The sequence below is a fragment of the Canis aureus genome, chromosome 12, assembly GCF_053574225.1.
Source record: "Canis aureus isolate CA01 chromosome 12, VMU_Caureus_v.1.0, whole genome shotgun sequence".
NCBI lineage: Eukaryota > Metazoa > Chordata > Mammalia > Carnivora > Canidae > Canis > Canis aureus.
This window is the reverse complement of record NC_135622.1, coordinates 55,813,442-55,840,096: the sequence shown is the minus strand read 5'-3', so window position 1 is coordinate 55,840,096 and position 26,655 is coordinate 55,813,442. Positions and strand designations below refer to the sequence as shown.

General features: G+C 51.4%; 1 protein-coding gene across 3 annotated transcripts; it reads left to right on the top strand.

The window, feature by feature from the left end:
- The first annotated feature begins 360 nt into the window (after nt 1-360).
- TRIB2 (tribbles pseudokinase 2) lies at nt 361-26,655 on the top strand. 3 transcript variants are annotated; one of them, XM_077844086.1, is made up of 4 exons: nt 361-462; nt 1,466-2,235; nt 7,096-7,388; nt 24,181-26,655. In XM_077844086.1, the coding sequence occupies exons 2-4, from the start codon at nt 1,966-1,968 to the stop codon at nt 24,647-24,649; spliced, it is 1,032 nt and encodes a 343-aa protein (XP_077700212.1). In that variant the 5' UTR covers nt 361-462; nt 1,466-1,965; the 3' UTR covers nt 24,650-26,655. The 3 variants fall into 3 exon arrangements, with proteins under 3 accessions (XP_077700212.1, XP_077700211.1, XP_077700209.1); XM_077844085.1 differs by lacking the exon at nt 361-462 and adding an exon at nt 541-1,260; XM_077844083.1 differs by lacking the exon at nt 361-462 and having other exon boundaries at nt 1,345-2,235.

Sequence of the window (26,655 nt, the reverse complement as noted above, 5' to 3'; positions counted from 1 at the left end):
GCGCGCCACCGAGCTGCTCCGGGGAGACGCGTGGGTACCGCGTGGGTACCCCGGGGGCGCCGCGAGCCTCCTGGGTCCCCCGCGCGGGTGCGCTCCCGCCCGGGCCGCGGAAGGATATCGCGCTGGGGGCCGAGCCGGAGGGCGCCGGGGCCCGGAGCTCGGCAATGGCAGTGGCCGCGGCCGGCGGGCGCGGGGAGCCGCCCGAGGACTGGCAGCGGCGGGGCTGATTGATGGGCGCCCGGCGCAATGAGGGGGGCCCGGGCGGGGGCGGGGCGGGGCCGGCCCGGGCTGAGCCAGTCGCGGGGGCCGCGGGGGCCGCGGGGGCGGGGGCTCCGTGGAAATGTGTCGGTGACATTGAATGGGGAGACTGAGCGCGAGCCCGGCGCGCGCGCGCACACACGCGCACACACGCGCACACACGCGCGCACACGGGGCCCCGCTCGCTCCGAGATCCCCGGCCACGTAAGTAACTATTAATACCGCGTCGCCGGGAGTTGCGGGCGTGCTGAGCTCGGGGACCGGCCTCGGGCACCGTCGGCCACCCCCCCCACCCCGCGCGCCCATCCCCCCCTTCAATTTTAAATACACATTCCTCTTACCTCCGGGGAAGAAAGAAAGAAGAAAGAAGAAAGAAAGAAAAAAATAATAATAATAATAAAAGACGAAGAAGAAAAGCCATCAATTTCCTCCAAAACAAACCCCACCGGGCAATTTGGGTTTAGGGTCCGGGGGAGGCGGAGTGGTTGCAAATTGCTCCAAGGCAAGATCCAGTTATCCAGCGGGAAAGGAGCGCGCGGCAGGTTGGCCGGGGGCGCATCCCCTTCCAGCGCCCGCAGGACGCCCCCCCCGCCCCTCTCCAGCTCGCCCTCCCCCCGGAAGCTCGTGCCGGGGGAACCGGAGACCATTGATCTACCCTCGTCCCTGCCTGCACTTCTCGCTTTATTCGGAGGACGGGCTGCAGCGCGAGCGAGGGAGCGAGCGAGCGGCGACAGCATGAGCCTGTGCTGACCTCCGCCCGGCGGGCCGACCCGGGCTTTGTCGCGGTCCCTGCGCGCGCCCCGCGCCCCGCGCCGCCACTCTCTGCCCCACAGCTTCTGCGACCTTTTGTTGGCAGCGCTGACCGCTCCAAGTTAAATGCTCCTTTGCCATTCTTTTTTCTTTCTTTCTTTTCTTTCCTTTTTCTTTTTTTGTCTGTTTGTTTAAATTTTGGAGAGCTCTTGCGATCTTGGAAAAGCCTCACACGCCATCTACAGTTAAAACGTAGGTAGCTCCTCGCTCCGCCGGCCTCCGCCCCCCCCTTCCACGCCCCCCACCCTTTCCACCAAAAAAAAAAAAAAAAGGGGGGGGGGTTTGCAGCGCGGATTGTGTCTGCCGTGCAGCGCGAGCCGGTAGACCCGTGCTTATTTCCTTTTTTTTTTTTTTTCTTTTTCCCTTTTTGTTTGGTTTCTAACGCGTCGAGACCCAGCGGCTGCCGTGCGCGCTCCTCCAAGATTGCACAAACTAGACAGCAGGGCTCCTCCGCCCCGTCCGCGCTTCGGAAGCCTGCGTGGGGATCGCCTCGGGAGACCTGGCGCTGCGGCTCCCCGCCGTAGCAATCGGGTGGCTCGTCTAGACCCACGTTGGAAGGAGACAGAGAGAGAAAGAAACTAAAAGTGCGGAGACTCTGCAAAATCGCCGGCTGCTTTGGGGTAACAAAAGGACTCGGAGTTGCTGCGGACTGAGCGCCCCCGGGAGCCGGGGCTCGGAGCCGACCAGGTGCCCGGCGGCGCCCATCTGGGGGCTTCTCCCTCTCTCTCCACGTAGCCCCCTTCCCGTCCCCTCCCCTCGCGAATCCTTTTAAAATCCGTGGCACGGAGGCGCCTGCAGCCGCGCTCGCCAGCGACTCATCATCATCTCTCCAGCGGGGGTGCTTTTTTTTTTTTTGTCTGTCTGTCTGTCTGTCTGCCGAGTGCGATCCCCACACTCATGAACATACACAGGTCTACCCCCATCACAATAGCAAGATATGGGAGATCGCGGAACAAAACCCAGGATTTCGAAGAGTTGTCGTCTATAAGGTCCGCCGAGCCCAGCCAGAGTTTCAGCCCGAACCTCGGCTCCCCGAGCCCGCCCGAGACTCCGAACTTGTCGCATTGCGTTTCTTGCATCGGGAAATACTTATTGTTGGAACCTCTGGAGGGAGACCACGTTTTTCGTGCCGTGCATCTGCACAGTGGGGAGGAGCTGGTGTGCAAGGTAAAGAGCCCGGGGTTTGCTGGTTTGGGGTTTTTTTTTGTTGTTTTTGTTTTTTGGGGGGTGCTTTTTTGTTTTGCTTATTGTCTTTTCAAAAGATTCCCCGGGCCCGTTTGGAGGGCGGGAGGTCGCCAAGCTCCGGAGCCCCCGGAGGAGGGAGGCGCGCGGGATAATTCTCCGTGGCCTCGTTAAAAAGGGGCTTTATTTATTTGTTCACGTTCGACTAGTTGCGAAGTTTTTAGAGCGTTGCAGACAATGGGGCGGGCCGCGGCGGGGGCGTCCCGGGGAGAGCCCCGGGGTCGCGGGCGCCGCGAACACGCGCGCTCCCCAAGGCCCGTGGGGCGCCCCTGCGCGGGGTCGGGGCCCGCGGCCGCCCCAGGGCTGTCTCCCCGACTGCCGCCCTCCCCCCCCTTCCCCTCCCGCCGTGGAGTAGGGAATCCCCCGCTCATTTTAGGGCACTGATGACCGGGTTCCTTTCGCAGCCATTGTTCTTAGAAGCGTGCAGGTGTTAAACCTTTGTTCCGAAGGTGCCCTTTAAAGGAGACACACAAAGGTGTCCCCTCTGGCTGAGCCAGGGGCCCAGCGCGCGGGGAAGGAGTTTACAAAGAGCTCCCTGCTGCCTGCAGCCTGGAGAGGAGGGCTGGGGGTTGAAATCAAAGCCGCAGGCGCACCTTTGGGTGTAGGAAATAGTGAGTCCTTGGCTCCTTCTCTGTGGTCTCCTTTCTGCTCATCCTCCGGACTTCCGTGCCTGAACACCCCCCCACCCCGACACCCCCCTCCGACACCCCCCCCCCACCAACACACCTTTGCCTGTAGGGTTTACAGGCCGGCTTCTGGAGCCCCTGGGATTCTCACTGCTAATACAGAGATGGGCACTTCAGTTTCCTTTTTGTCTTTGACCCCCAACAGTGACTGGGGTGTCTGTGTGTCTTTGTGTGCGCTCCAGAGGAGGGGATGAGAAGGGGAACAGTTGCAAAAAAAAAAAAAAAAAAAAATAGAATAGAGCATACTGCTACCCCGGGCATTGGGACATAGATCAGGAATTCATTGTCACTTAATTTTATATTCGGTCACTCTTGGTTTTTCTTGGGAGGGGGGCGGCGGGTAAGGGGGTGGTGAGGAGTGAGGACCTCTGCTCTCTTTGAGATGGGCACTCTGCAGAGCTGTGCTACGAATAAAACATCGCGCTTCTCTACCATTAACCACAGATTGCCTTATTTCGTAGCGGACTGGAGCCTTTTCATTGTAAATATGGGTTTTGTGGAGGTCTTCAGTCAGTTTTGCAATTGCTCAGTCCAGATCTCAGGGGGAAAATCAGAGACTCTTTAAATAGAGCTCTCTGCTTCTAGGGAGCATTTGGTATTTTGCATCTCCTCCCAAGTTATTGAGACCCAGAGCAACTGTGCCCGGTTAACCAAAATTCGGTAGGCTATTCAGGGCTGGATTGAATTCTCAGAAGACCGGCAAGGTTGCACAATAGGGGAGTCATCCTTTGAAATGAATGAATTCCACAGAGCTGCCACTCTCCTGTGAAATATGCACAATCGCCCAGCAGTGAGAGTGTTCACTCCCTTTGCTCAACTTCGGTACAACATTTTAATATTTTTCAAAGGCTGGAGACGCTTGTAAGTAAAGGGACTCTGCCTTCAAAGTCTGCAGGAGCATCTTGCTGTTATTTCTTTGTTTAAAGGCAGAGGGGACTTGCCCCTGTTCTTTCTTTCTCCCTCCAGACTCCTCAAGACGTTATTTCCCTTTGGGCTGACCTTTCGGTGTCATTCATAGACTTGCTCTTTGGCTTGAAACTGTACTTAATCGGCTGGTTTAGTTCTTGCAAAGATTGAATCGGCCCCTCAGCAATTACTGTGTGGCTGCAAGTGGATTTAAGTGCAGTATCATTGTTCTGCTTGACACAGGTCATCCCTTTAAGACACGGCAGCCCGGTTTCCTGCAAAGGCTGCAAGACTTTTTATGCAAGCAGAGTTGTATGTGTCCTAGGAAGCCCCAAGTGGTTTTTATAAGGCTGCTTCCACGAGCTACCCCCAGATACACGGTGTGAACTCAGTTTACCGCAGGGCACTGTGAAATCTGCACATTGAATCAAGTTCCGTTTCGTGTCTCAGAGTAAAGAGTTCATGTCTTCCAGCTCCTTGTTGACCCAAGGAAAAAGTCTTTGCAAGACCAGACCAAATGTAAAGATGCCATGACTAGAGAGGACTGCAGAGAGAATTCTACAGGACCCTCTTTGGGATCATTTGACCAAAATAATCAAGCCTGTTTATTGTCTCCCTGAGCCTACTTTAAGCTAGCCAAATGAAGGAAGGCAGCTTTAGGGGGTCTTTACCTTATCATTTTCATGGAAATGCTGGTAGCTACTGTGCAGATTGACATAATTACTATCTTGGAATAATGGGCACTTTTTTTTTTTTTTTTTGCAAATGCTACTAATGATGGCCTGATCTCACTGCCTTATCTCAACTGTCACATTATATAAGTAAGGCTCCAAATTAAACATTTAAAAGAAGCTGGCAGCCAGGCTTATGGCTGGGTTTTGCATTTGAAGGTGATGGTTTAAATACCAGTCCCACCCTATAAATGCCTATTATAGCTGCTACTAAAAGTTTGGTTCTTACCCATTTGGGAGAACAGAGGTGTTTGTTTTATTTTTCATCCTCTGTCCACCATCTTGGAATTTGATCTCCTCCAGAGGGTATTGGCTAGTCCTTGAAGCTGCCATGAATATGTTGTCTTGTTTGTTTGTTTAAATTTCTGTGTCCATCATCAGTGGGACAGGATTAACAGAATGAAGGTGTGGAGCAGAAATCACCATGTATTTTTTTTTTTTTTTTCTAGAAATGCAACTTGAGGGAGGAGGGTATTACAAATCATTGTGACTCCATGAGCACTGGCGACAGAGCCTGCAGCCTGGTGCTCCAGGACACATCGCCCCCCGTTATATAACACGGAGTGTTTACATTAGCCACTGCAAGACGTTTATTACTCTCTGTGAAATTTTTGAGGGTTTCCTAGGTTTCTGCTGCCCGCAGTCTGGGTGTTAAAGTTGACTCAGGCATTTCAGATTCCTAATTGAACGGACCTCTGAGGTCACTGCTCGTAGGTCATCATTTGACAGTATCAGGGTGTGATTTGTGGTCTCTGGAGATGTTCAAGTATTCATTCTTAAATTCTAGGTTATAGTGGCGGCAGCTGTGCCGCCTTCCTGAGATGCCTCATTATGGTTCATTCACAACGTTACTTTGCTTCCTCGCCCTGGGTTAGCACCAGCCCTCCTGAGGTTCTTTCTATCCTTGTTTGACTCACAGATTTCTTACGATTTTTTGAACCTGAGGGCGATTTAACTTAAATCATGGATTCTTAAGTGGCAGCCTGTGTCCCTGGATGGGGTTTCGAAGGCCTGCGAATCCCCTTAAAATGAATCCAGTATTATTCTGCACGCATGGGAGAATGGGCATTGTCAGCCAGGAGGGGACAGGGCTTTGATCGGGTTCTCACGTGGGATCCGGACCCCAAAAAGGTCAGCGGGGTTCTAAATCAACGTCTTCAGTTTAGGAAGAGGAGGGAGGCCCGGTGACCCTGAGTGCTTTATCCATCTTATCCAGATTACTGGTGGCCAAGCCAGGATTAGAGCCTCAGACGGGTGATTTCTAGGCCACGCTGCAAAACGAGGATCAAGGAGAGGGTGTTCTAACTAATGAAAAAGATTTAAGAAGCTAAATGGTTGTTGCTGGAGCATTCTTGGCCTGCAGTGCTCTCCAGCAGAGCACCTCGCGCCTGCCCCTCACTCCTGCAGGCGCAGAATGGAGTCATGTGCCCACATTCCCAGGCAGATAGTAAAACCACATTCCAAACCCAGGGATTTGTATTCCTGATTTACTGGAGGTCTTGAAATGAATGAAAGCTTTTTCTTATAACCTCAACGATTCTCTGTAGTCTTAATTCCTCTTAGGGTGGTTTCAAAAAGGTATTGAGGATGGATTTTCTTTTTAAATAACCCCACAATGAGGTGGCATTTCACAGGCTAATTTTGATTCATAGAAAATCATTGCATAACTGATTCATTGAGCTAGATAGCTGTGGAGGGAGTCGAGGAGCGTGTCTGCTTTCCTATTAAGGACTGTGTGTCCTATTCCTAGCTCTGCCGCTGGGGCTCTATTCGCCTTGCTCTCTGAGCCTCCATAGCCACGTCTGTAAAATGAAGGTATGGAATTAGAGGACCCTGAGGCAACGTCTACGTATTTACTCTGCTAATTGCTAGTATGTTGTAGGGTCCTATACAACGCAACTGGCACAGCACAAACTATGTTGCTCACAATTGCCACGGTTGGATAGTGATGTACGTTTTTTTTCTTCCGTTTCATTTTTGGGAGGAAAATAAGACGCTGTCTGCGCAACTTAGCAGGGGGTCACTTGCAGATTTTGCCTTATTTCTGTAAACCAGTGATGGGGGTAGAGAGGAAAAAATGCTAAGATGTCTCATTTATGCACTGTTTTACGTCTTGCAAAGCCTTTTTACCTCCGTTATCATGTAATATATATATGTTTATTTATTTATTTATTTATTTATTTATTTATCATATAATCTTCCCAACACTGAGAGTCAAGTGTTGTTTGCCCATTTTCTACATGGAGGTTCGGAAGCTCAGAGCATTTGGTCAAGGGAGCATTTGGGGATGAGCAAAGATAAAGGACAGCTGGGAGCAGTCAGGGCCAGTGTGGTGTGCATCCAGGTTCGGTCTGCCTTTCGTCCCCATCAACAGCCAATGCCTTGGGAGGGGTCTGCATGCTGGCAGTTGGCTCTAGAAGGGGCACCTCTGACTCTTGGTCTTGTTGTGAATCCCGTCCTAGGTGTTCGATATCAGCTGCTACCAGGAATCCCTGGCCCCGTGCTTTTGCCTGTCTGCCCACAGCAACATCAACCAAATCACCGAAATTATCCTGGGGGAGACCAAAGCCTATGTGTTCTTTGAGCGAAGCTATGGGGACATGCATTCATTTGTCCGCACCTGCAAGAAGCTGAGGGAGGAGGAGGCGGCCAGACTGTTCTATCAGATTGCATCGGCCGTGGCCCACTGCCACGACGGGGGGCTGGTGCTACGGGACCTGAAGCTGCGGAAGTTCATCTTTAAGGACGAAGAAAGGTGAGTGTCATTCCTGTCCGGACCTGGAACTCTCACGGGCTGCTCAGGAGCGGCTCGCTTGAGAGGTTGCAGTGGACATTATCGTGCTGGCCGCTGTCCCGGCGAGAAGGCAGGGTGGGAGGGCGAAGGAGGTGAATGAATATTGCAGTGACTTAAGTGCCCTGGGAAGACGGGCTGCTGCTGCTCCAGCGGTGTTACTGAATGCTCAGAGGTCAGGCGCCAGGACGGTCTGCGACCTGCTAATTAATTTTGTTTTGGTGTCGTGAACTCTGAAGGTGGCTGGAAGCCTCTGTGGCCTTTTCAGTGTGCATAAAGCACGAGTTTTGCTTTTGAAATAATCCTGCCTTCCGATCGGCTCAGTGCCTGGCATCAGTCATTTAGAATCCATTCATTGATTCCCCCACTCAGTAGATGTTTCCTAAGTGTATACGTGTGCATTGATACAGCGCGTGTGTTATTCATCACAAATCTCAGTAATGTGAATATCAGCGTGCGTTAGTTGGTCAACTCACCTACAAAGGAATGTTCCAAGCCCTAAATGAAAATTATATATGGGTCAGATGGGAACTGGGGGCTGGGATGTCAGTTCTCACTAGGACTTGGAAGTCAAGAGAGTTCTTATCAGAGAGGTGATTTTGGAGCTCACCTGAAAGATGAGTATGTTCCAGTGTGCGAAGGACCGGCATGCCAGGTAAGGAAGTTGCCAATACACATGCAAAGCGAAGTGAAGGTCTGGGTTATTGTGGGGGACAGCTGGGCAGGACGCTGGGCATCTGGGTTCCATTCATTGTTCTTCCATTGGCTCGTGACATTCTGTTGGGCAAAGCCACTTGGGGCCTGCTTTCTCTTCGATTGTACAACTCTTCTGAGCCACTTTTTTTTTTTTTTCTTTTGAAGAGTATACTGTTGTAGAGGGATGGAGGCAAGTGATTTATAATCATTGCTGACTATTCCAGAAATTGCTCCAGAATTTCTACCATAATGACCTTGGGCTTCCTCAGCTCCTACTAGAAAAGTGGTTGGCAAAGCAGAGATCCCATTGTCACAAAGCCACTGAGGACCATCTGAGTGCAGAGCTCGCGCATACCTCCCTCAACAAACATATCTGGAGGATTATTTTTTTTTTTTTAATCTGGAATATCTTTTATGTGTCTGGTGCAGATCTGGCTTTTCACCCATTCTTCCTGCCAGTTAGCCTGCCGTGTACCCAGAGGCGTATGATATTTTAGGTTACTGCTTATAGGTGTCTGTTGATGTCCTACGTGACAGATCTAGAATGAGATCTAGTGATGTCTCCTTCGGTTTTGTTCATCTTTATGGTCTGAGCTCATTGGGAAGTAAATGGGAAGCATTTGGGGATGAGCAAAGATAAAGGGCCTGTGGTTACTTAAACCGAATGCAATAATCTTGTGACAGTTTATCATGCAGCCGAGTGGTTATTATTCCATATATTTTACCCATAAACAGGTGTCTTAGGCATTCATGGCAGCTAATAGCCTGGTCTCTGATACTCTGATAGTGCATGGTTTTGACTCTTACTAACAAACAGAAGAATAGGGAGCTCGCCTAAGATCTCGAGTGTGGGGCGACATTTACATTTTCTCTTCTTCAGCTCAGCTGCCTCTGCTCTTGCAGTCTGGAGACTCAGGTTCTTGTCCCGGGTTTGCCTTTAATACCCTCTGTGACCTTTTAGTTTGGTCCTTTCCTCCTGGCCCCAAGTTTCTTATCCTTTTATTGTCCTGGCTCTGTTTTACTGGTTCTGAGGTCCTTCTGAGTTATAACATTGGGTATGTGCTTCATTGAGTATTCTCACTGGAAGTTACATACACATCTGACCCCAACAGACTGCTGACAAAGGTAGTTCCTTTGTCCTTGTGTGTTCCACCTTTCTTGGAAATGTAATAACTGTAATTACAAAAATAAGAGGTGGTAGTTGGAGACCACTATTAAGGTCCTGCTATCAGGTTATTGTTGGCCTTACCTCATTCTCTCTGCAAATGGGGAGATGGGCATCATCATGTTCATTTTATAGAGGAGGACTCCAAAATCTTCTGTGAAGTCTCAAACTTAATAGACAAGAAAGAGCTGAAGTAAGGACATATTCTCTATTAAATCAGCTCTCAAGAAATTCATTTGCTTGCCACGAGGAGTAAGAGCAAATGAATGCCCTCTCTCCTGGGGATCCAAGTTTTTAAACATCACCTTTGACTGTGTGTATATCTCTCTCTCTCTTTTTTTTTTTTTTCAAGATTTTACTTTTATTCATGAGAGACACAGAGAGAGAGGCAGAGACACAGGCAGACGGAGAAGCAGGCTTCATGTGGGGAGCCCGATGCGGAACTCGATCCCGGGTCTCCAGGATCACAAAGGCAGATGCTCAACCACTAAGCCACCCAGGTGCCCTGATTGTGTCTCTTTAGAGAGGAATTTCAGACACCAGCGAGTATACAGGGTGGTGCACCCAGTGATAGCACACACATGGTAAATACATATTTATGAAGCGAGTCACAGTAGGTGGACTTCCCCAGGTCACAGAACATGGGAGCAGGTGTGGACTCTAGGGTCTCCAGAGGGCTCATCCCTCAGTCGTCTCCTGTTCCTGCCTGGAATCAGAGCCCCAGAGGTGAGGGTGCTGGCCCCAGTGCCCACAGATGGCTGGAAGCAAATAAGGGGCTGAGTCACACCTCACATTTGCTGCTGCAGGCCTGGCTTGTCCTTTATGGGAAGTTAAGAGTGCCCAGGAGCACATGGTGGCAAAGCTGAACTCCTTGATGTCCCAGGGCCTAGAGAAGAAACATGAAGATGTCAAAAGCTTCCAACGCTAGGACTGTGAGTCTCTGGCTCTGAGTTTAGTGGTGTTTGACTTTTGCCAAAGAGCAGGACCCTGTCTAGAAAGATCTAGAAAAAAGTATCCCGTATGAATGTGAAACTAGAACACTTCACTGGAGTAAGCATGTCAAAGCTAAATCCTTTTTACCTTCAGAGAGCATTTTCCTTCTGAAAAAGGAAGCATCAGTGACAGGGAGGAAGCTGGTCATCACGCGTCCCCAGCATATCTGACAGGACTTGAGCCCGTGCAGCCCTGCCTCCGTGAGGGACCGTCAGAGAGAACAATAACTCCTCGTCTGATGGACGAGGTGACTGGGTTGCCCAGGAGTTAAGTGACCTTGCTCAAGGTCGTACAGCCAGCATGCTGATGATGGAGCCAGCCTGGAAATCCTATCGTTTCACTCCAGAGCTCTTTCTCTACCCCACACCGTGCTGAAGTCCCGGTGGACTTGCTGTTCCTAGCCTGACAAATGTCTCTGTCTGGGCAGCTCTGAGAAGGTCACTCTCATTTTCAAGGACATTCTAAATGTTCTCATCAGTAGCCGACAGGAACTTTTTCTCCAGCCAGCTGTCAACTTTTGTGAAAGAGGAATAATGCCTTGTAGGCTTCCTCCTTATTGTTTTGTTTTTTAACGTCTCGATTTCAGAGTGGGACACTCTGGGTTTGTCACTCGATGCATTTCTCCCTCTGTACGTCCCAGCAGTCATTGAGTTTCACGGCAGAGTTCCTCTTTGTTGGTCTGCACAGTGGCCTGCATGGAGCGACCCGTCTGTTTTTTTTGAGGGGAACAGCAGCCAGGGACCTCACTGGGGACCAGGCTCCTGGCAGCCCTCACCATCCATCCCAATCAGCAGGACTTCATCAATAGGTATTTGAATAGGACTGAAGCCTATGCCTCTCCTGACAACATCCAGCATCCAGCGTGTGAGAAAACAATGGGTTGAATTTGAAAGGCCTTTGAAACGGTGAAGGATGGAGTCTGTCTGTTTTCTGACCCTTTATGCATTGGTCCTGTGGGGGAAAATCTCAGAAGAGGCCTTTCGAAGCCCTATTTTATTGAAGTTTCAAATCACCAGACCCCTCTTTTGTGCATGATCTTCTCTCTCTCAAGGATGTGCGTCTTATTGTCTGATGCTCTTGTAAGGGATTGAAGGTGAAAGCATTACATAGTGAAGTTGGCTGAGCCCCACTGGGTGCAGAACCAGACCGGCCTGTGAGCTGACTCCTTATGAGTGGATTTCCGATTCTGGACCTATCTGTAGCTGAATCCGGGACCATCCATGAAAGGGTTCTTGGTAGAACTGTCAGGGCCATTAGTCCAGTTTCTCGAAAGCAGCTGACGACATTATGCACACGCGCCACCCCATGTTACATGAGGGCCTGATGCCAGGGTGCCTTCTGCTTCTGTGTCAAATTAGCAGCACTGCAGGGCCTCTGGCTTCTGTTTTATTTTGATTTGGGTTCTAGATTCGCATTCTGAGAATACCACTCCTTAGCTACCACTCCTTAGCTGTCTGGTCTTGGATGAGCCATTGAATGCCCCTGAGCTGCAGATTCCTCAGGGCAGAAATTAGGACTGCATCTCTGTCGGGGGCTGTGAGAGTGAAATGATCCAAAAGCACACAAGGTGGGGCAAGTGCTGAAAATAGCCAATGGCCAGCTGGTCCTGAGGTCATTGATAAAATGGTGCCGTTGTGAATGAGCCATTCCCAGGGCGCCTGAGTCCTGTGGAGAACATGCTCCAGCTCTTAGGGGATCCATTTCACAAGCAGTGGAACCCTTGTGATGTGAAGGGTTGGATTTAAGCCATACCCTCTTTTCTTGCTGAATTACAATCATTGGATCATCAGTGCTGGGAGGGTGACCAACAGGGCGAGTGCAAAAGGGTAGAGTGTGAGCTCAGAAGGGCCAGAAGGTCGACAAGATGTACGCACAAGGCACGTGCAGGAGTGAAGGAGCCCGCTCCCCTGGCCTGGACCGGCCACTCTGTCCCCGGCCTTGTGCTGCTACTTCTCCTCCGTCCCTGGGATGTTTCTGCAGGGCAGAACTAAGGTGGTTTTGTTTTCTTTTTGAGGAAGTTAAGCCCCTACCCCGATTGTGCTCACCGTGGACACACCTTTTGCATCCTCAGTTCCTGTAGTAGAATCAGAGATGGGCTGTCGAGTGGGAGGGGCTGCGTGTGTGTGTGTGTGTTGGGGGGGGTGCAAACCCGAAAGAGGGCAGTGCCCAGGTCCCAGGAGGGTGTGCCCGTGTCCCCAGGCTCCCTCTCCTTGCTGGGCTGTTAGGCTGACCTACCTGGGCCGCCTCTTCCAGGAGGCCCCCTGTTTCACTCTGAGCCTCTGAGGGAAGGCCTGAGCTTTGGGAGAAGACCCATTACTCCTGTGTGGAGGCCGAGTCACTCTCTGGATTTCAGCCCCTGTTCCTACGCTAATTAGTAAACTTAATCTTGACAAGGTACATAACCTCTCTTGTCCAGATTGCTTCATCCGCAGAGTGGAAATAACCAGAAGACTTTCCTCGTGAAATTAAATGACTTCATGCAGCTGATCCCAGGCCTTGGCACATAATCAGCCACGGACAAGCGGCAGCTCCCACTGTCTTCACCTCCCCGCCCTGTGCACATAGTATCTGGCCCCCTGGGTGACATAGGGCAGCTTGCTGAGTCAGGATGTGAAGAGCCCTGGAAGGAGGTGCAACCTCAGGCTGCCCCAGGAGTGAGCCCGGGGTTCCTACAGCAGCTCCTGTTTTGCCAGCTTGCTTTCTCTTCTCCCTTGGGACCAGGCCCCTGGCCACCTCCCCACTCCCCGCCCCCCAGTCGCGATTCAGTGTTGACATTTCCCTGCGCAGAAATACCCCCCCGTGAATGGAGAAATATGCCTCTGTACATGTTTCTTCTTTGGTTAGATTTTTATCTCTTGACGTCACAGGTTGCATTTCCTCTGCTTTGTGGAAGCTGATCGGTGCCTGCTTCTGCAGGAGGGAGGCTGGACCCTTTGTAGAAACCCAGCAGCCCTGGGGCTCTCGGTGTCACCTGCCACCATCTGCACAGGCACAGGACCTACGTCTCCCGTGCGGCGGGTGCGTTTTCCTCCCCCCACCGACTGAGGTCTGTGTGCACGCTCTGTCTGTCTCTGCTCTATGTCTCTCAGGTTGTTTCTATACTGGCTCTTCTTGTAGATCCTCAGCCTCCATTGAGGCTTCAATATCTAACAAAATACATACAGAGACCAGACTGGAGACCGGACCCTGCTTTCTTTCATCAATGACAATTTACGTGAAATGGTAGGCCCATTGTATTTTAGCAAAAGTCCTGATCTTTTTGAAGAGGCCAAGCTCCTGGAATCCCCTTCTTTCTGTTGACCACTTCTATGTACTTGGGGCACTGCCAACCCTTGGGGAAGGCTCACTCCCCCCACGTCTCCCTGGATGGGTTGGTGATCCCGCTTCCTGCAGCACCTGGACAGTCTCCTTGGATTGTCCATGTGCATCCCTTCGCTGTCCTCAGCTCCTGCTGGCCTGAGAGCTCCTGGGGGACAGAGGCTGTCTCATGTTCACTGCTGCTGGAACACAGTGGCATCGAATGAATGAAGATCTCCTTCATTGAGGGTCGGCATCTCAGATTGGATTCTCATGACAGAATGAGAGAGGTGGGGATAAGTACAGATCTTTGGCCTCTAGGGCCTTGCCCAGCCTGGGAGCCCTAGGAAACTAAACCGTATATACATCTCTGGAGACACCTTTTCAAAAAAGAGCTACTTTCATTGTTCTGCATCAAGTGAGAAATTAACCCATCATTCCCATTTCGATTTCATGATTTATGCAGAAGCGACATTTATTGAAGACACTGTTCCATGTCTGTGGTGGGGTGTTTTCATTTATGAAGGGCTTCCCTGACCATAGTTAGAAGGGAGAGGATCCTCAGAGTTCTTTGCCTAGAAATGGGCTAACTAGTAGGTATCCTTCAGTAGCATTCCTGGCTGAATTATTTACTGTTTTTGCTTAATAAATTAGTTGATGGACTAGTCTGAGACCCTGGGCAAGCAGAGCCAAGGGCCCAGCAGTAGGATTTCTTAGTCCTTCACTGAGCCATTTGACCTTGGCCTCCCTTCTCTGATGTGGCTTGGACATCATGAACCTAGAGTATCCAGCATGGTGCCTGATGCACCGCAGAGCCTTAAAAAAGGCAGCTGTCATGACTGCTCTTGGTCATCAGCTGATGGCCTTGGCCCTCACCACCGAACAACCTGGAGATTCATTTATTTATTCAGCAAATAGTGTTGAGCATCTGTCATGTACCAGGCACTGCTACTACAGTGCCCAGTGAGACTGGACCCTTCCCTCATGGGACTTCCATTTCAGCAAAATATTATCTAGCACCCACCGTGGACCAGGCCCTGTTCTAACTACGACACTTAAAAGAACTAATTTAATCCTGTTTAACTACTGGATTTTCATTAACCAGTTTAAAACAAACTGGTGGTATTATCACCATTTTACGGATGAGAAAATTGAGGCTCAGGATATCACAGCTAACCACTGGCAGACCTGGGGTCTGCACCCAGGACCATGGGGTCCCATGCCTAGGCCCTCAAATACCACCCTGGCTTTGGGAAATAGACACCAGGTAAAATAGCACCCCTTGTTGTCCTATCCATAGAAAGAATTGTCTCACACAATTAGGCCACAGGTGAACACCAGGAGGACCTGACCAGCCCTGAGTCTCGAAACTCAGTACTTGCTTTTCTCTGAGCGGTCACAGGCCACCCGTTAACCAACCCCACAGGCAGCCCTGTGATGTCCTGCGTTCCATTTTATGGAGTGGGTTTTATTTTCTCTACAGAACTGTAGAGTGGGGTCCGTTTATCTTTTCTGTCTTCCCTACCTGGCCCGGGACTAGCCTTGTAAATGCTTCCTGAATGTCTGGCAATTGACTAAATGGGTGTGTGAATAGCCCCTTATGCCCTGGAGGCATAAATATTATAAGAAAAATCCCCTAGACATATTGATGGCAGAAGGCAATGGATGGAAACACGTTTTAAATGTCCTTTTTCCAGCACTCTCGGGAGTCTCTCTAAAGCATGAAATAGAGTCAAGCCTATTTGAAATTCTTTGGACCTTAGAGAGTGTGGTTCTTAAGTAGAATCATGCCTACATACCCTGAACTCGAGACAGCATGTTGCAGATGGGAGCCTCCTCGACATGGGAGTCACACTATTTTGCAAACGTTTATTAAGCATCTATTATGTGCTACATGCAGCGCTAGGTATTGAGGGTATGAATGAGAATCCCGTCCGGAGAGCCCTCGCCTAAAGGAAGACATAGTGTAATAGTTACTTTTCATACCACGTTACAGAGAATGAGTGTGCACTAGTGGGGTCTCCAGGATCCAGAAGAAAGTATCCTAATGGCTGAGTGGGGTGCAGAGAATGAGGGTGTCAGGAGGAGATGGGCTCCTTCTCCGGTTGGGTGGAGTGAAGTAGAAGGGTGTCCAGAAAGGATGAGTAAAGGCCAAGAGGCACGAATGAGCCCTGGGCGGGGCGTGCTGGTGGAGAGCACCGTGGGGCGTCAGAGAGGGAAGCAAGGTGTAGGCCCGGGGTGCATGCTCATGACCTTGAATTTGACCTGAAATCCACAAGGAGCCATTATAGGGTTATTTTTTTTTTTTTCCTAGACAGGATGGGACAGGGTCCGATTGGGATTCTGGAAGACGTGCAGGATGGCCTGGGGATGGGTATCGACTTCAGGAGGCTGAGGCTGAACCAGGACCCAAGCAGTGGGATCAAGGAGGGATGGTTAAGAGGCAGAATGGACCCCGGCCCTTTGATCCTCACAGATAGGGAAATGGGGAGGGAATGTCCCTCCTCCACGGTTCTAGAACGTGTTAGTGGTGTGACCCAGAGCAGAGCCCAGATTTTCTGGCTCCCGGAACGTGTGTAGTATGTGCCTGGGCCATCTGGGTGAGCCCCGGGGTAGCACTCTGCCAAGTGGAAATCCCTGTGTGACGCCAGCGCTGGACTGCGGCTCGCGAGGCTCCCTGGGTCGGTGGGGTCACAGGGCCTGGCTGAGCCTGCTCCTGCCTTGCCGGTGGTGCACGGATAGGAACGATCTGGACCCCGGATCCGCCTAGGCCCAAGGCCGGAGCAGGACCTCGAGGTGTGCGTGGCTCGCTTTTCCTGGAAGACCCCAGGCTGGGGGGGCCCGCCGAGCACTGAGCTCTCGCCTGCCTGCAGCTTTGCTGAGAAGCTGGATCCATCCACTTGGGGTCAGGGGGTCCTTGGGGATCCCGTCTCCATGCAGAGGAGCAAGAGGCCAACAGAGCAGTGATGAGGGAGTGGGAGCTGCACTGCCTTCCTTCCCCCCGCCCCCCGGCCCCGGGGAGGTGCAGGCCGTGCTCCAGGAGCATTGCCTTCCTGCACTGGGAAGGCCTCAGGGGTGGGAGGTGGGGTGGCCTCCCCCCTGTCCCGTGGCCGGGATGAGTCAGGGCGCAGACGACCCAGGCCTCTCTATTGTGACGGGGCCGCCGTGCTGCGGAAACATCTGGGTGCTTGTGTTGGATCTGGCTTCTCATCCCAACTGTGCTCCTCCCCAGCAAGTCGCATCATCTCGCTAAGCTGCGATTTTCTGGAACCCCTCAACTACGTCAGGTCGTGAGCATACGTACCACAGGATAGAACCAGCCGGCCCCGGCCTGTAGACTTCGCTCATCCTGAGCTACAGCGTTTCCCCGGGGTTACCTGCTGATGTGGAAGCCGCTTGACCTGAGTGTCCGGCCTGTTCACTGAGTCTACACCACCTGGCGCCTCGGTGGTCCTCAGAGGCCACGACTGGGAAAAAAAAAAAAATCTATGCACATAGGAAACAGAATTATGGTGATGATTTCTCTGGCAGCAGAAATAGCATCGCGGCGTAGCCCCCCAGTGGGCCCCTTGCTCGTGCAACCGAATCGACAGCCAAGGGTGGCTTTGCAGCCGTGAGCAGAGCAAGGCGAGGTCTGGCTGCAGCTGACCTTGCTGGCTTGACCCTTGGCCTGCTCGGCCCCACCCCGTGGAGTGGCCTTCAGTGACTTCTCTGAATTCCACTGACCTCAGGCCACCGGACTTCCCGGCCCGGGCAGGCCCACTTGATCTCGCTGCCCTTCCAGCCCGGCCCCACCCTGGCCCACCCTGTCCTGCTGCCTTCCTGCTGCGGGAGCCCAGGGCGGTGTTTAAAGGTCTAAAAGCAGAGCGGGGCACCTGGGGTAGGCCGTTTTTGCCGTTTTGGATGACATGCTAATTTGGAATCCCGGCTCTGCCACTCGCTTGCGAGGTGGCCTTGGACGAGTCGCATCTGCTTTCCGTAGCTCGGTTTCTTCTTCTAGTAAATGGGCAGGTCCAGCCACCTCTACCCAGCTCAGGAGCTCCAGGAGTTAGGTCATGGGTGCAAGAGTTCTGTATGGGGCCTAGAGCTGAATAAACCGGGGGCCGTGTTTGTTTCCAGAAACCCAGAATCTTCTTTCACGGGTTCTTTGACACTAAGTAAATCCTGTGAGGCTGGTGCCAGGATGTGTTTCGGAGAGGCCACCCAGCATGATGGTCTCCCTGATGTGGACTCAGAGCTCGGTGTTCTCAGGTACCCCATAGGTGGCCTGGGACCTTCAATTCTCTGTGCCTTGGTTTCCTTATTTGCTAAGAAGCTTGCGTGCATCGTAACATTTGTCTTCAGTTTTGTTATGAGAAACAGAGATGTTGACTGAGCACGTCCCAGCATGCAGTAGGGGTCGAACTCATGGCTGCTATGATCGTTAGGACCGGGGTGTCATCTAGGAAGTGCTGCACGGTTCCTGTAGTTTAAAATCAAAGGAAACTGAAAAATCAGGAATTTTGAAGCTAGGGGAGCCCTTTCCAGGCCATGAGGCTGTGTTCTCATTTTGCAGAAGAGAAACTGAGGCCGAAGGAACCCGTGGTCCTCACGACAGGTGTCCTGTTCCTGCGACATAGAGGCCCAGAGGGAAGCACCCAGGCAGGCCTCTGCTGGGAGCGGCCGGGGCATCGGGACTTTCAAGGCCTGTGCGTGCTGCTCCACGGAGGCGGGAGTAGAAGCACGTCCTGCTGGTTCTGGCTTCCTCACCTGGCTGGGGATCCAATGGCACCGGGCCTGGTGCCAAGTCCACAGGCTGCCCCGTGGAAGCCTTTTTCATTCAGAAGTTAAAGCAAAGCAGGCTGGTTCCTGCCCGTGCCAGGGACAGGTTGCAAAATGCATGCGGGGTTGCAGCTTCTTGGCCAAGTCAGTCCTGCCCCCAGGCTGATGGCTCTTTCCTCCAAGAAGCTGCAGGAGATAATCACCGTCATTCACAGCTCTTTGGTCACAAAAATTCTCCACCATCCCTCCGTCCCTTGTCACTTTCGGGAACCTGTGTTCTCCATGTACCATCTTTATTCCCACCGCCTCCACAAAGCCCATGCCGACCGCCTTAGTCGGGACTGAATGAAGTGAGCAGAATGAGCTGGACACATTTTGGGGGGTGGGGAAAGAACATTCCAGGCAGGGGGAGAAACAAGTCCAAAAGGCCCAGGAAGGAACGTGGGCACGGAAGTCACATCCACTTGGATCTGCCAGGGGCTTGTTCGTCTGTCTCCTCTAGGCCCTGGGCTTGAAGGTGGGGGCTTTATCTTACCACCAAGTTCAGTTAGCGTTGCCTCTGGTTTCTGCACGTTTCCCTTGCTGGGCTTCTCAGCAAATGCTGTCTTTACACTGTCTCATTGTCTCCAAAAAGCAGAGAGGATGGGTGTTACGAGTCCTGTCCTATCCCCAGTGCCTAGCGTCAGTGCCCTCATGATTAGTGGGACGTTTGAATTTCTAGGACCACCGATGCCCTTTACCCGGGAGTACGTAATTCCATCCAAAGTCCAGTAATTCCCACAGGAGACAGGAGAAGTTGTAAGACTGTTCGTTCATACCGTCCCAGGCTGACAAGTGCTGCAGGTGCCCCTCCTGGCCCTCACCCCACACGTGCTTTCCGGAGGAGACAGCGGCAGCCCTGCTCCCCAGGGGGGCACAACCAAGCCCCGGAGACCTTCTGAGGGCCCCTGCAATAGGACAGCGAGTCCCTGGGGACTGATGCTGGAGCTGCAGCGTGGCCTCGGGTTCCTGACATGTGCGCACCCTGCAAGGCCCTTGTGTAAAGACATAATCCAGACCACTTGCCTTGACCCCTGCCTGGGAGTGATGTAAACAAGGTCACGGTGTTCCCAGCAGGAGGCGAGGTCAGAAGTACGCTTGCGAGTACGTCCTCCCCATCTTTCTCTGGGCTTCTCTTTTCTTCTCACCTCCCCTGCTTGGGATGTCTGTGCCCCCCAGGCCGGCTCTCCCTGACCCCGGTTGCGTGTGTGCTGCCAACTTTGAGGAGGCCTGATTGACTGGGACAGCCCAGTTCTGGTTTCCTGCGCCAGCTGCTCAGGTGAGCCAGACTTGGGGCTGGCTGCTCGGAGCCCAGGGAGGGAGGAGCACCCAGCCCCTAAAAGGCTGCCCTCGCCAGACGGGCTTCCTCACCCTTTCTGAGCATTAGGCTCCTGTCCACTGAAAGGGGTAATAATACTGGCCTTGGAACTTGATTTTATCAACTTTGGACAGGAAATATATGTAGCTACCCAACACCTGTCTAGGTACATAGATGGTGTTTGGTATCTGGTACCTAATAATTTTCAAAGCCTGAATTTGGACCCAGGTCTCTCTGACTTCAAGACTGAGAGCTGACCTGGTATATAGGGGGCTGTTGTGGCGCAGTGGACACTGAGCCGAACGTGACAACAGATCCGGACTCTCCCCACCTAAAGCCTGGCTCCTGAAGGGAGGAGGCCGAAGTGGCAGGTGCATCAGCCCAGGGGCAGCTAAGCATCAGCAGCACTTGGGGCGCACTTTCTACTGCACTCTCGGGTTGACTTGGTATTTGCCTCTCCTGGAGGTGGGAGAGGAGAGAGACAAAAGCCAGGGAAGGGCATTCATTGACAAGATTGAACCCTTAGCCATTTCTGAAGGTGTTTTTCTTTAATCTGGAGAAGGATTCTAGAAGAAGGATCAGGGTGGAGGTAGGGTCCCTGCCGCCTGGGAGAGGGGGTGGGTCACAGGGTGAAGCTGAGAGTCACAGTCTTGGGTTATAGCTTGGAAGAGGATAAGAATGGAAAAGGGCTTCAGATGTGGTTTAGCATAAGGAGCTTGGGGTGGTGACGTCTGTCTCCTGCAAGGGCCGAGCTAGCAGCAGCTCAGGTCTCTGGAGGCACATCTGCACCCACCCTCACCCCTCCAGGGACTGAGGTATTGGAATTTACAGCCTGTGCCCCGTGGGTGCTTCACCTGACATCCACTTAATCCTGGCTAGGTGGGCAGAGCGGGGCTGCTCCCATATAGACGAGCGCACGGGAGCTCCGAGGGGTTGATGGTGTGACTGTCCCTTTCACTCCCAGATTGAGCGTCTGCTGTGCTCTTGGTGCGGAGAAAGAGCAGCAAAGAGAGGTGATGTTCCCTACATACAAAACGACCTCAGCCACCTGCTCCTGAGCTTGTGGAGGTGGGACCGAGGTGATCACCCTGCAGCGACCAGGAGAATGGAATAGAGCATAAATGTGTGCCCAGACAAGTATAAATGCGTGGCATTCTGGGTGGCAGCGAGGGGCAGGAGCGTACTGGGGCCCGGGTGCTGCTGTCTATGGGACGGCCAGGCAAGGGCTCTGTAGTGAAGCTCATCTGCGCAGAGACTCGAAAGAAGTGAGTGGGAGTGTGAGACGTCCACGTGTCTGGGGGAAGCACATTCCAGGCAGGGACTGGGGGAGAACAGGTGCAGAGACCCCAGGAAAGACTGTGGTGGGTGATCGGTGTGTTTGAGGAGCAGTGAAGAGGCAGGAACAAAGAGGAAGCGGGGCAGGGGATGCAGTGGAGAGGCCCTAGGCTCACCCCACAGCCTCTGGGAAGAGGTCAGATGCACCTGCCTGAGCTGGCGGGCTGGAGGTGAGTTAACCCAGCTCCAGACCTGGATCTGCGCCTGGTGCTCCTCCCACTGGACCGTCCCTTGTCCCACAGCTGTCATTGCCAGAGCTCTAGTTATTCCCATAATGTTTCTGCTGCAATGACTGTGACCTTGGAGGCCAGGAGTCTGGCCAGCTCCTGAATTGGGGGGCGGGGAGCAGTGGCCAGTGAGGATCGGGCAAAGGAAGCTGTTGGGAGAGCCCACCTGGACCCTGTTTGTGTCCTCTCCCCTCTGCCCCCTGGGTTTCCCCAACTCCCCTCCAATCTTGGACCATCCAGTGAGGCTGGTGTGGGTCCACCTCACCCACCGTCTTGGATTAGAAAGAGCAACCGGAAGAATGAGACTGGCTTTCAGTCCATCCAGTTCCAGGTTAGCACGTCTAGACCTTTCCTGCATCTGTAGGTCGGTAGCTTCAGGGGGAAGAACGTGTGTGCTGCAAGTTATAGTAGAACATGGGTGAGCACGTAAAGAAGACGTGTTGCTATATATTACACAATCCCAGAATGTGAAAACTGGCAGAGGCTTTCAGACTCTCTTGTCCAGATGGACGCACAACACTGTGAATGTACTTAATGCTCCTGAACTGTACAGTTAAAAATGGCTAAATTGGTAAATTTTATATACATTGTACCACAATTTAAAAAAATAAAATTAAAAAGAAGACTGTCCAACACTCCCCTTTAAGTTTGAGAAGCAGAGAGGTTGAGTCACCTCCTACCCACAGCCACACAACAGACGAGAGATGTAGTCTGGCCTGGAATCTCTCTCCTCGCTCCCAGCCCAGCACCTTCTCCAGAGACCACAGCCATTTATTGCTCATTGGCAGAGATGAGTACAGGGAAATCTTCACTCCCTAGTCTTTGACACTTGTGAAATCCAAGTTTTAAAGTTGACTCTAAGTTGAGATCTTAAGAGTCACCTCGGGATTTCATCCCTTTGTTTCCTATAGACAGCTAACCTGATGAACTGGAGCCTCGCCTTCCTCTGTGGCCCGCTTAGTAGCCGTGGTGACGGCCCTGCAAGGCTCAGACCTGCAGCCTGAGGGAGGAGGAGGGAGACCAACTAGTGGACCTGAGCCTCAAGCTCTGATTTAGCCCCATTGTGGTTTCTCTGAGCACTTTTCCTATTCTCTGCCCATTGGAGCCCTGTGACACTTTGGGACAATAGGGTAGAGGCTATGATGTGCACTTTTGAGATGATGGAATCAACTGGTCTGAATGACAGTGACCTCATAGGCCCTTGTAGGGCCTGCTACTCTCTGGGCTACCCTGACTCCAGCCCCTCATCCCTGCTCCATGTCATCTTCGTGGCAAGCCTTCATGATGTGATGGAACGGGACTGAGCCTCTGGGGTTTAACGTCTCCTAGAGCTCTGCTGTTGGAGGCTTCCAGCAAGGAGAATAGGACGATTTCCATTTTAAGCACTGGAGGGTCGCAATACTTAGCTTTCCACACAGGGGACGGCAGACCAGGGAAATGGGAATTCTTGGGAGGCCCCTGAGCCCAGGAGAAATGCTGGTCTCGGAGCTTCTGGCACCGGGTGGGGGATAGTCTTCAGTCTTGAGCAAGTCACGTTGTGTCCTAGTCCTCAGCTTCGTTCACTTGTAAGTTAGTATAGTTCATTTTACGAGTTTAACTTATGTCCCTAAGTATTTACTGAGCACTTATTTTTGTGCCCAATGGTCATATCAAGCCCTGCTGGGTGAGGATGAGTGCTGGACCCCAGAGTCTCAGAAGTCGGTGTGGAGTTTCTCTGCCTCTGTTCATGCGTGCCTCCGGGAGAGCCCTGGAGCCTGTCAGCTCAGTCGTCCTTCAGTGGCACTGGGAAGATTGACACACATACCCCTGTACACACATAAGAGAAACCAGTCACCTATGTCTTGACACCTAGAGGTCGAGGTTACAGGTAAAACTAAGGCAGATCGTTATCAGGACAAGGACCAGCCCCTGGGAGTGTGACGGGCCAGACAGGAGGCAAGTTCAACAGAAAATCTTGGAAAGAAGAAGGGCTTGCGGATGCCCTGGGTGGGTCAGCGGTTGAGCCTTCGGCTCATGGCGTGATCTCAGAGTGCCGGGACCAAGTCCTACGTCGGGCTTCCTGCGTGGAGCCTGCTTCTCCCTCTGCCTGTGTCTCTTCTTCTCTCTCTCTGTGCCTTTCATAAATAAAATCTTTAAAAAAGAAGAAGAAGAAGAAGAAGAAGAAGAAGAAGAGGGGCTTGCGATGAAGTTGTCAGCCTTGGAAGGGCTTAGTTAATAGTAATGCATTCCTGTATGAACATTCCCCAGCTTTGCCTATGTCCTACAGAGAGGCAGCTTGGTAGTGGCGAAGGAGCAACAGGTTGACTAAGGAAGGTGTGGGGCCAAGTCTTCTCTATTTCCTAGTCAAAAGGCATTGGACAAATTACTTAAACTCCATGAGCCTTGATGTTCTTACCTGTAAACTGGAATCCTAAAATCTCAGATATCTAACAAAAGGACTGTTATAAAGCCAAAATGCCATTGAGTGAAAGGTCATTTTAGAATGTATCATGTCAACCAGAAGCTGGCCAGGGCTATGGAAAGAGCTACTGGGAGCTTCCCAGTTGGTTGGGTCTGAGTTCAAATCCTGTGAATCCCCATCACCCCCTAGATGTATCTGAGAATAGTAGGAACCTCCTAGTTCCTCATCACTGAGATGGGGCCATAATCATGTCATTTATGGTCTATTTACTTGCTGGAGGTGTGGGTCCCCCAATAGCTCTTAAGCTTCATGCAAATTCCCTGTCACTTATTCACTCCTGGGCCCCCCCCACCATGGAACAGGGTCTGGCACCTAGAAGGCCCTCAGTAAGCTGTGTTTGGCCAACCAGGTTGAATGAATGAATGGATGATCTCGGAAACATTAGAGCAGAAGCAATGACGCTGTGATGAGATCCATGTGTGTCAGTATACCTGTAGGAGCTCACGCTGTCCTCTCTCTTGCAGGACTCGGGTCAAGCTGGAAAGCCTGGAAGATGCCTACATCCTGCGGGGGGATGACGACTCCCTCTCCGACAAGCACGGCTGCCCCGCTTACGTAAGCCCGGAGATCTTGAACACCAGTGGCAGCTACTCGGGCAAAGCAGCCGACGTGTGGAGCCTGGGCGTGATGCTCTACACCATGTTGGTGGGGCGGTACCCTTTCCATGACATTGAGCCCAGTTCCCTCTTCAGCAAGATCCGGCGTGGCCAGTTCAACATTCCAGAGACTCTGTCACCCAAGGCCAAGTGCCTCATCCGAAGCATCCTGCGGCGGGAGCCCTCAGAGAGGCTGACCTCGCAGGAAATTCTGGACCATCCTTGGTTTTCTACAGATTTTAGCGTCTCGAATTCAGGATATGGTGCTAAGGAAGTGTCTGATCAGCTGGTGCCGGATGTCAACATGGAAGAGAACTTGGACCCTTTCTTTAACTGAGCTCATGCCCCACAGAGACTTAGCAGGTACCAGGAGCGAGAGAGGGCAGTGGAAAGTCCTTCCAGGGGACACGCATCGCCTGGCTTGGTAGCAAGAAAGACACTGACACTCAAGTTTCTCGGTTCAAAGAAGGAGAACCTTCAAGGAGCTAGCTGAACATGTAGCAGGGGGGGCGAGAGATGTGGGGTGGGGGTCTGGGGTCGGGTCAGTGCCCCTGGAGCTCCTCTTCCCTGATGTAGCCCCCCGGAGACCACCCCTGTCAGTTGGGCTGCTTCCGCCTACCCCACTTTTCATTTGTTCCAAAATAGTTGCAGATCCCGACAGAATCAAAACTCTCTGCCTCAGACGCACATCTTGGCATCGCACTGTTAGCTTTTAACTTCTTGTCACGATTCAGGGAAGGTACAATTGGCCAAGGATTTTTTTTTTTCTTTTTAAACAAGATAACCACCTATCTGATAATTAATGGGGTTCATTTAAAAAAAAAATTCGGTGCACACAGACTGACCAGAAACCTGGGTGCTAAGCTAAAAGAATAGAAGTCCAGTTTTGTGTCTCTTAATTGCTCTTTTCAAGTCATTTCTTTTAAATAAACTATCTAATATCCTGGTCAGGAAATGACATGTTGATGCTTTGCTCCCTGAAGGGGAAAAAAAAAAAAAAATCTGTCCTTTAACAAGCTATTCTGTTCTGTGTCCATGGGTTTGTGGCAGGAAGCTATTAGAAGTCAAACGTCCAGATGCATTACTGCTATCAGAGTTTAAAGAAAGAAAGGAAAAAGAAAAGGAAGGGAAAGGAAAAGAGAAATTCACTCCTGAATTTTTTTTTCCTTCGAACGATGAGGGCTGCCTCGTAGGTGGTCCTCTCTGCTGGGCTGGGGGCAACGGGTGAGATCACGGGAAGTGCTTGGAATCTGAAGGTTTTGCAACACTCTGGTGGTCTCAGCTACACATTCTGTCCTTGTTTTATTGGAAACTAGTGAAACCAAGCAGGTTGTCCCACACGTATGAAATACAGGGCAGCTATTTCCTTTTCTTTAGGAAGAATGATCCTTTTGGCTTGGAAGGCCCTCTGGTTTGGACAAAAGCCCTCGGTTAGAGACAAGTGGGAAGAAAAAAAATCAGCTGGAAGCTAGGATGATATAAATAAAAACAGCTCTCTATCCCAATACGCACCTTTGTATTTTCAAGAATTCTTCTATTTATTAAGGAAAATGTCACATTGTGATGTATTAAGCCAGTACTTCAATTACGGGTTGACTTGGGATGACATGTTACATGCTGTAGTTAACATTTATCTATATATTTTTTTTCCTTGTTTGAGTATTTCTGTCCCTGAAATAACCTTTCGTTTGGCTTTTCTAGATAGCTCTATTTGATTTCGAGTGGCAAATGTTTTTTATTACGGCTTTTCTATTTGCTGTATGATACAGAACTCTTTTGGCATAAATATTTGTGTTTCCAGTACCTCAGTTGATTGGATTTTACTGCCTGTATACGTTTTGTGAAATGGTCATGTTTTTGGGTAGGTAACACGTGGACTCTAGTATGTAAATGTTACTTGAATCTGTGCTTCATTATAGTATGTGGCATGTGTGTGCAGATCTTGGATGCTTTATGCCTGCTTAGCAGGAGCCCGGCCTTCACATTCCCAGGAGGGCGGCTAACCGTTCATAGTCGGGAGACAAGGCGGCCATGGATTTGCCCTCGATTCTATTTTGATAATGGAAGATACGAAGGAGAGAGTTTTTTGGTTTTTGAGGGTGGGGGGGGGTTGGTTTGTTTTTTTGTTTTCGTTTTTGTTTTGTTTTACATTCTGAAGATGGTGCTGTGTCGAGAAGGACCTGTTTCTCTCCCCCATCCCCTACTTTTTCAGAACCCCGTAGGAGGAAAGATCGATGATGTGCATGGTGGGAATCTATGGCCTCTGGTGCTTTGTCCTGTATTTGGTTTAATGTTTTTGTCCTAATCTCTTCAATCAATAAAATTGTGCGTATTTAACTAAAA

Coding starts and splice junctions, on each gene's coding strand:
- TRIB2 (XM_077844086.1), top strand. CDS start 1,966: ATGAACATACACAGGTCTACCCCCATCACAATAGCAAGATATGGGAGA. Junction 2,236..7,095: donor GGGAGGAGCTGGTGTGCAAG/GTAAAGAGCCCG, acceptor ATCCCGTCCTAG/GTGTTCGATATCAGCTGCTA. Junction 7,389..24,180: donor ATCTTTAAGGACGAAGAAAG/GTGAGTGTCATT, acceptor TCTCTCTTGCAG/GACTCGGGTCAAGCTGGAAA.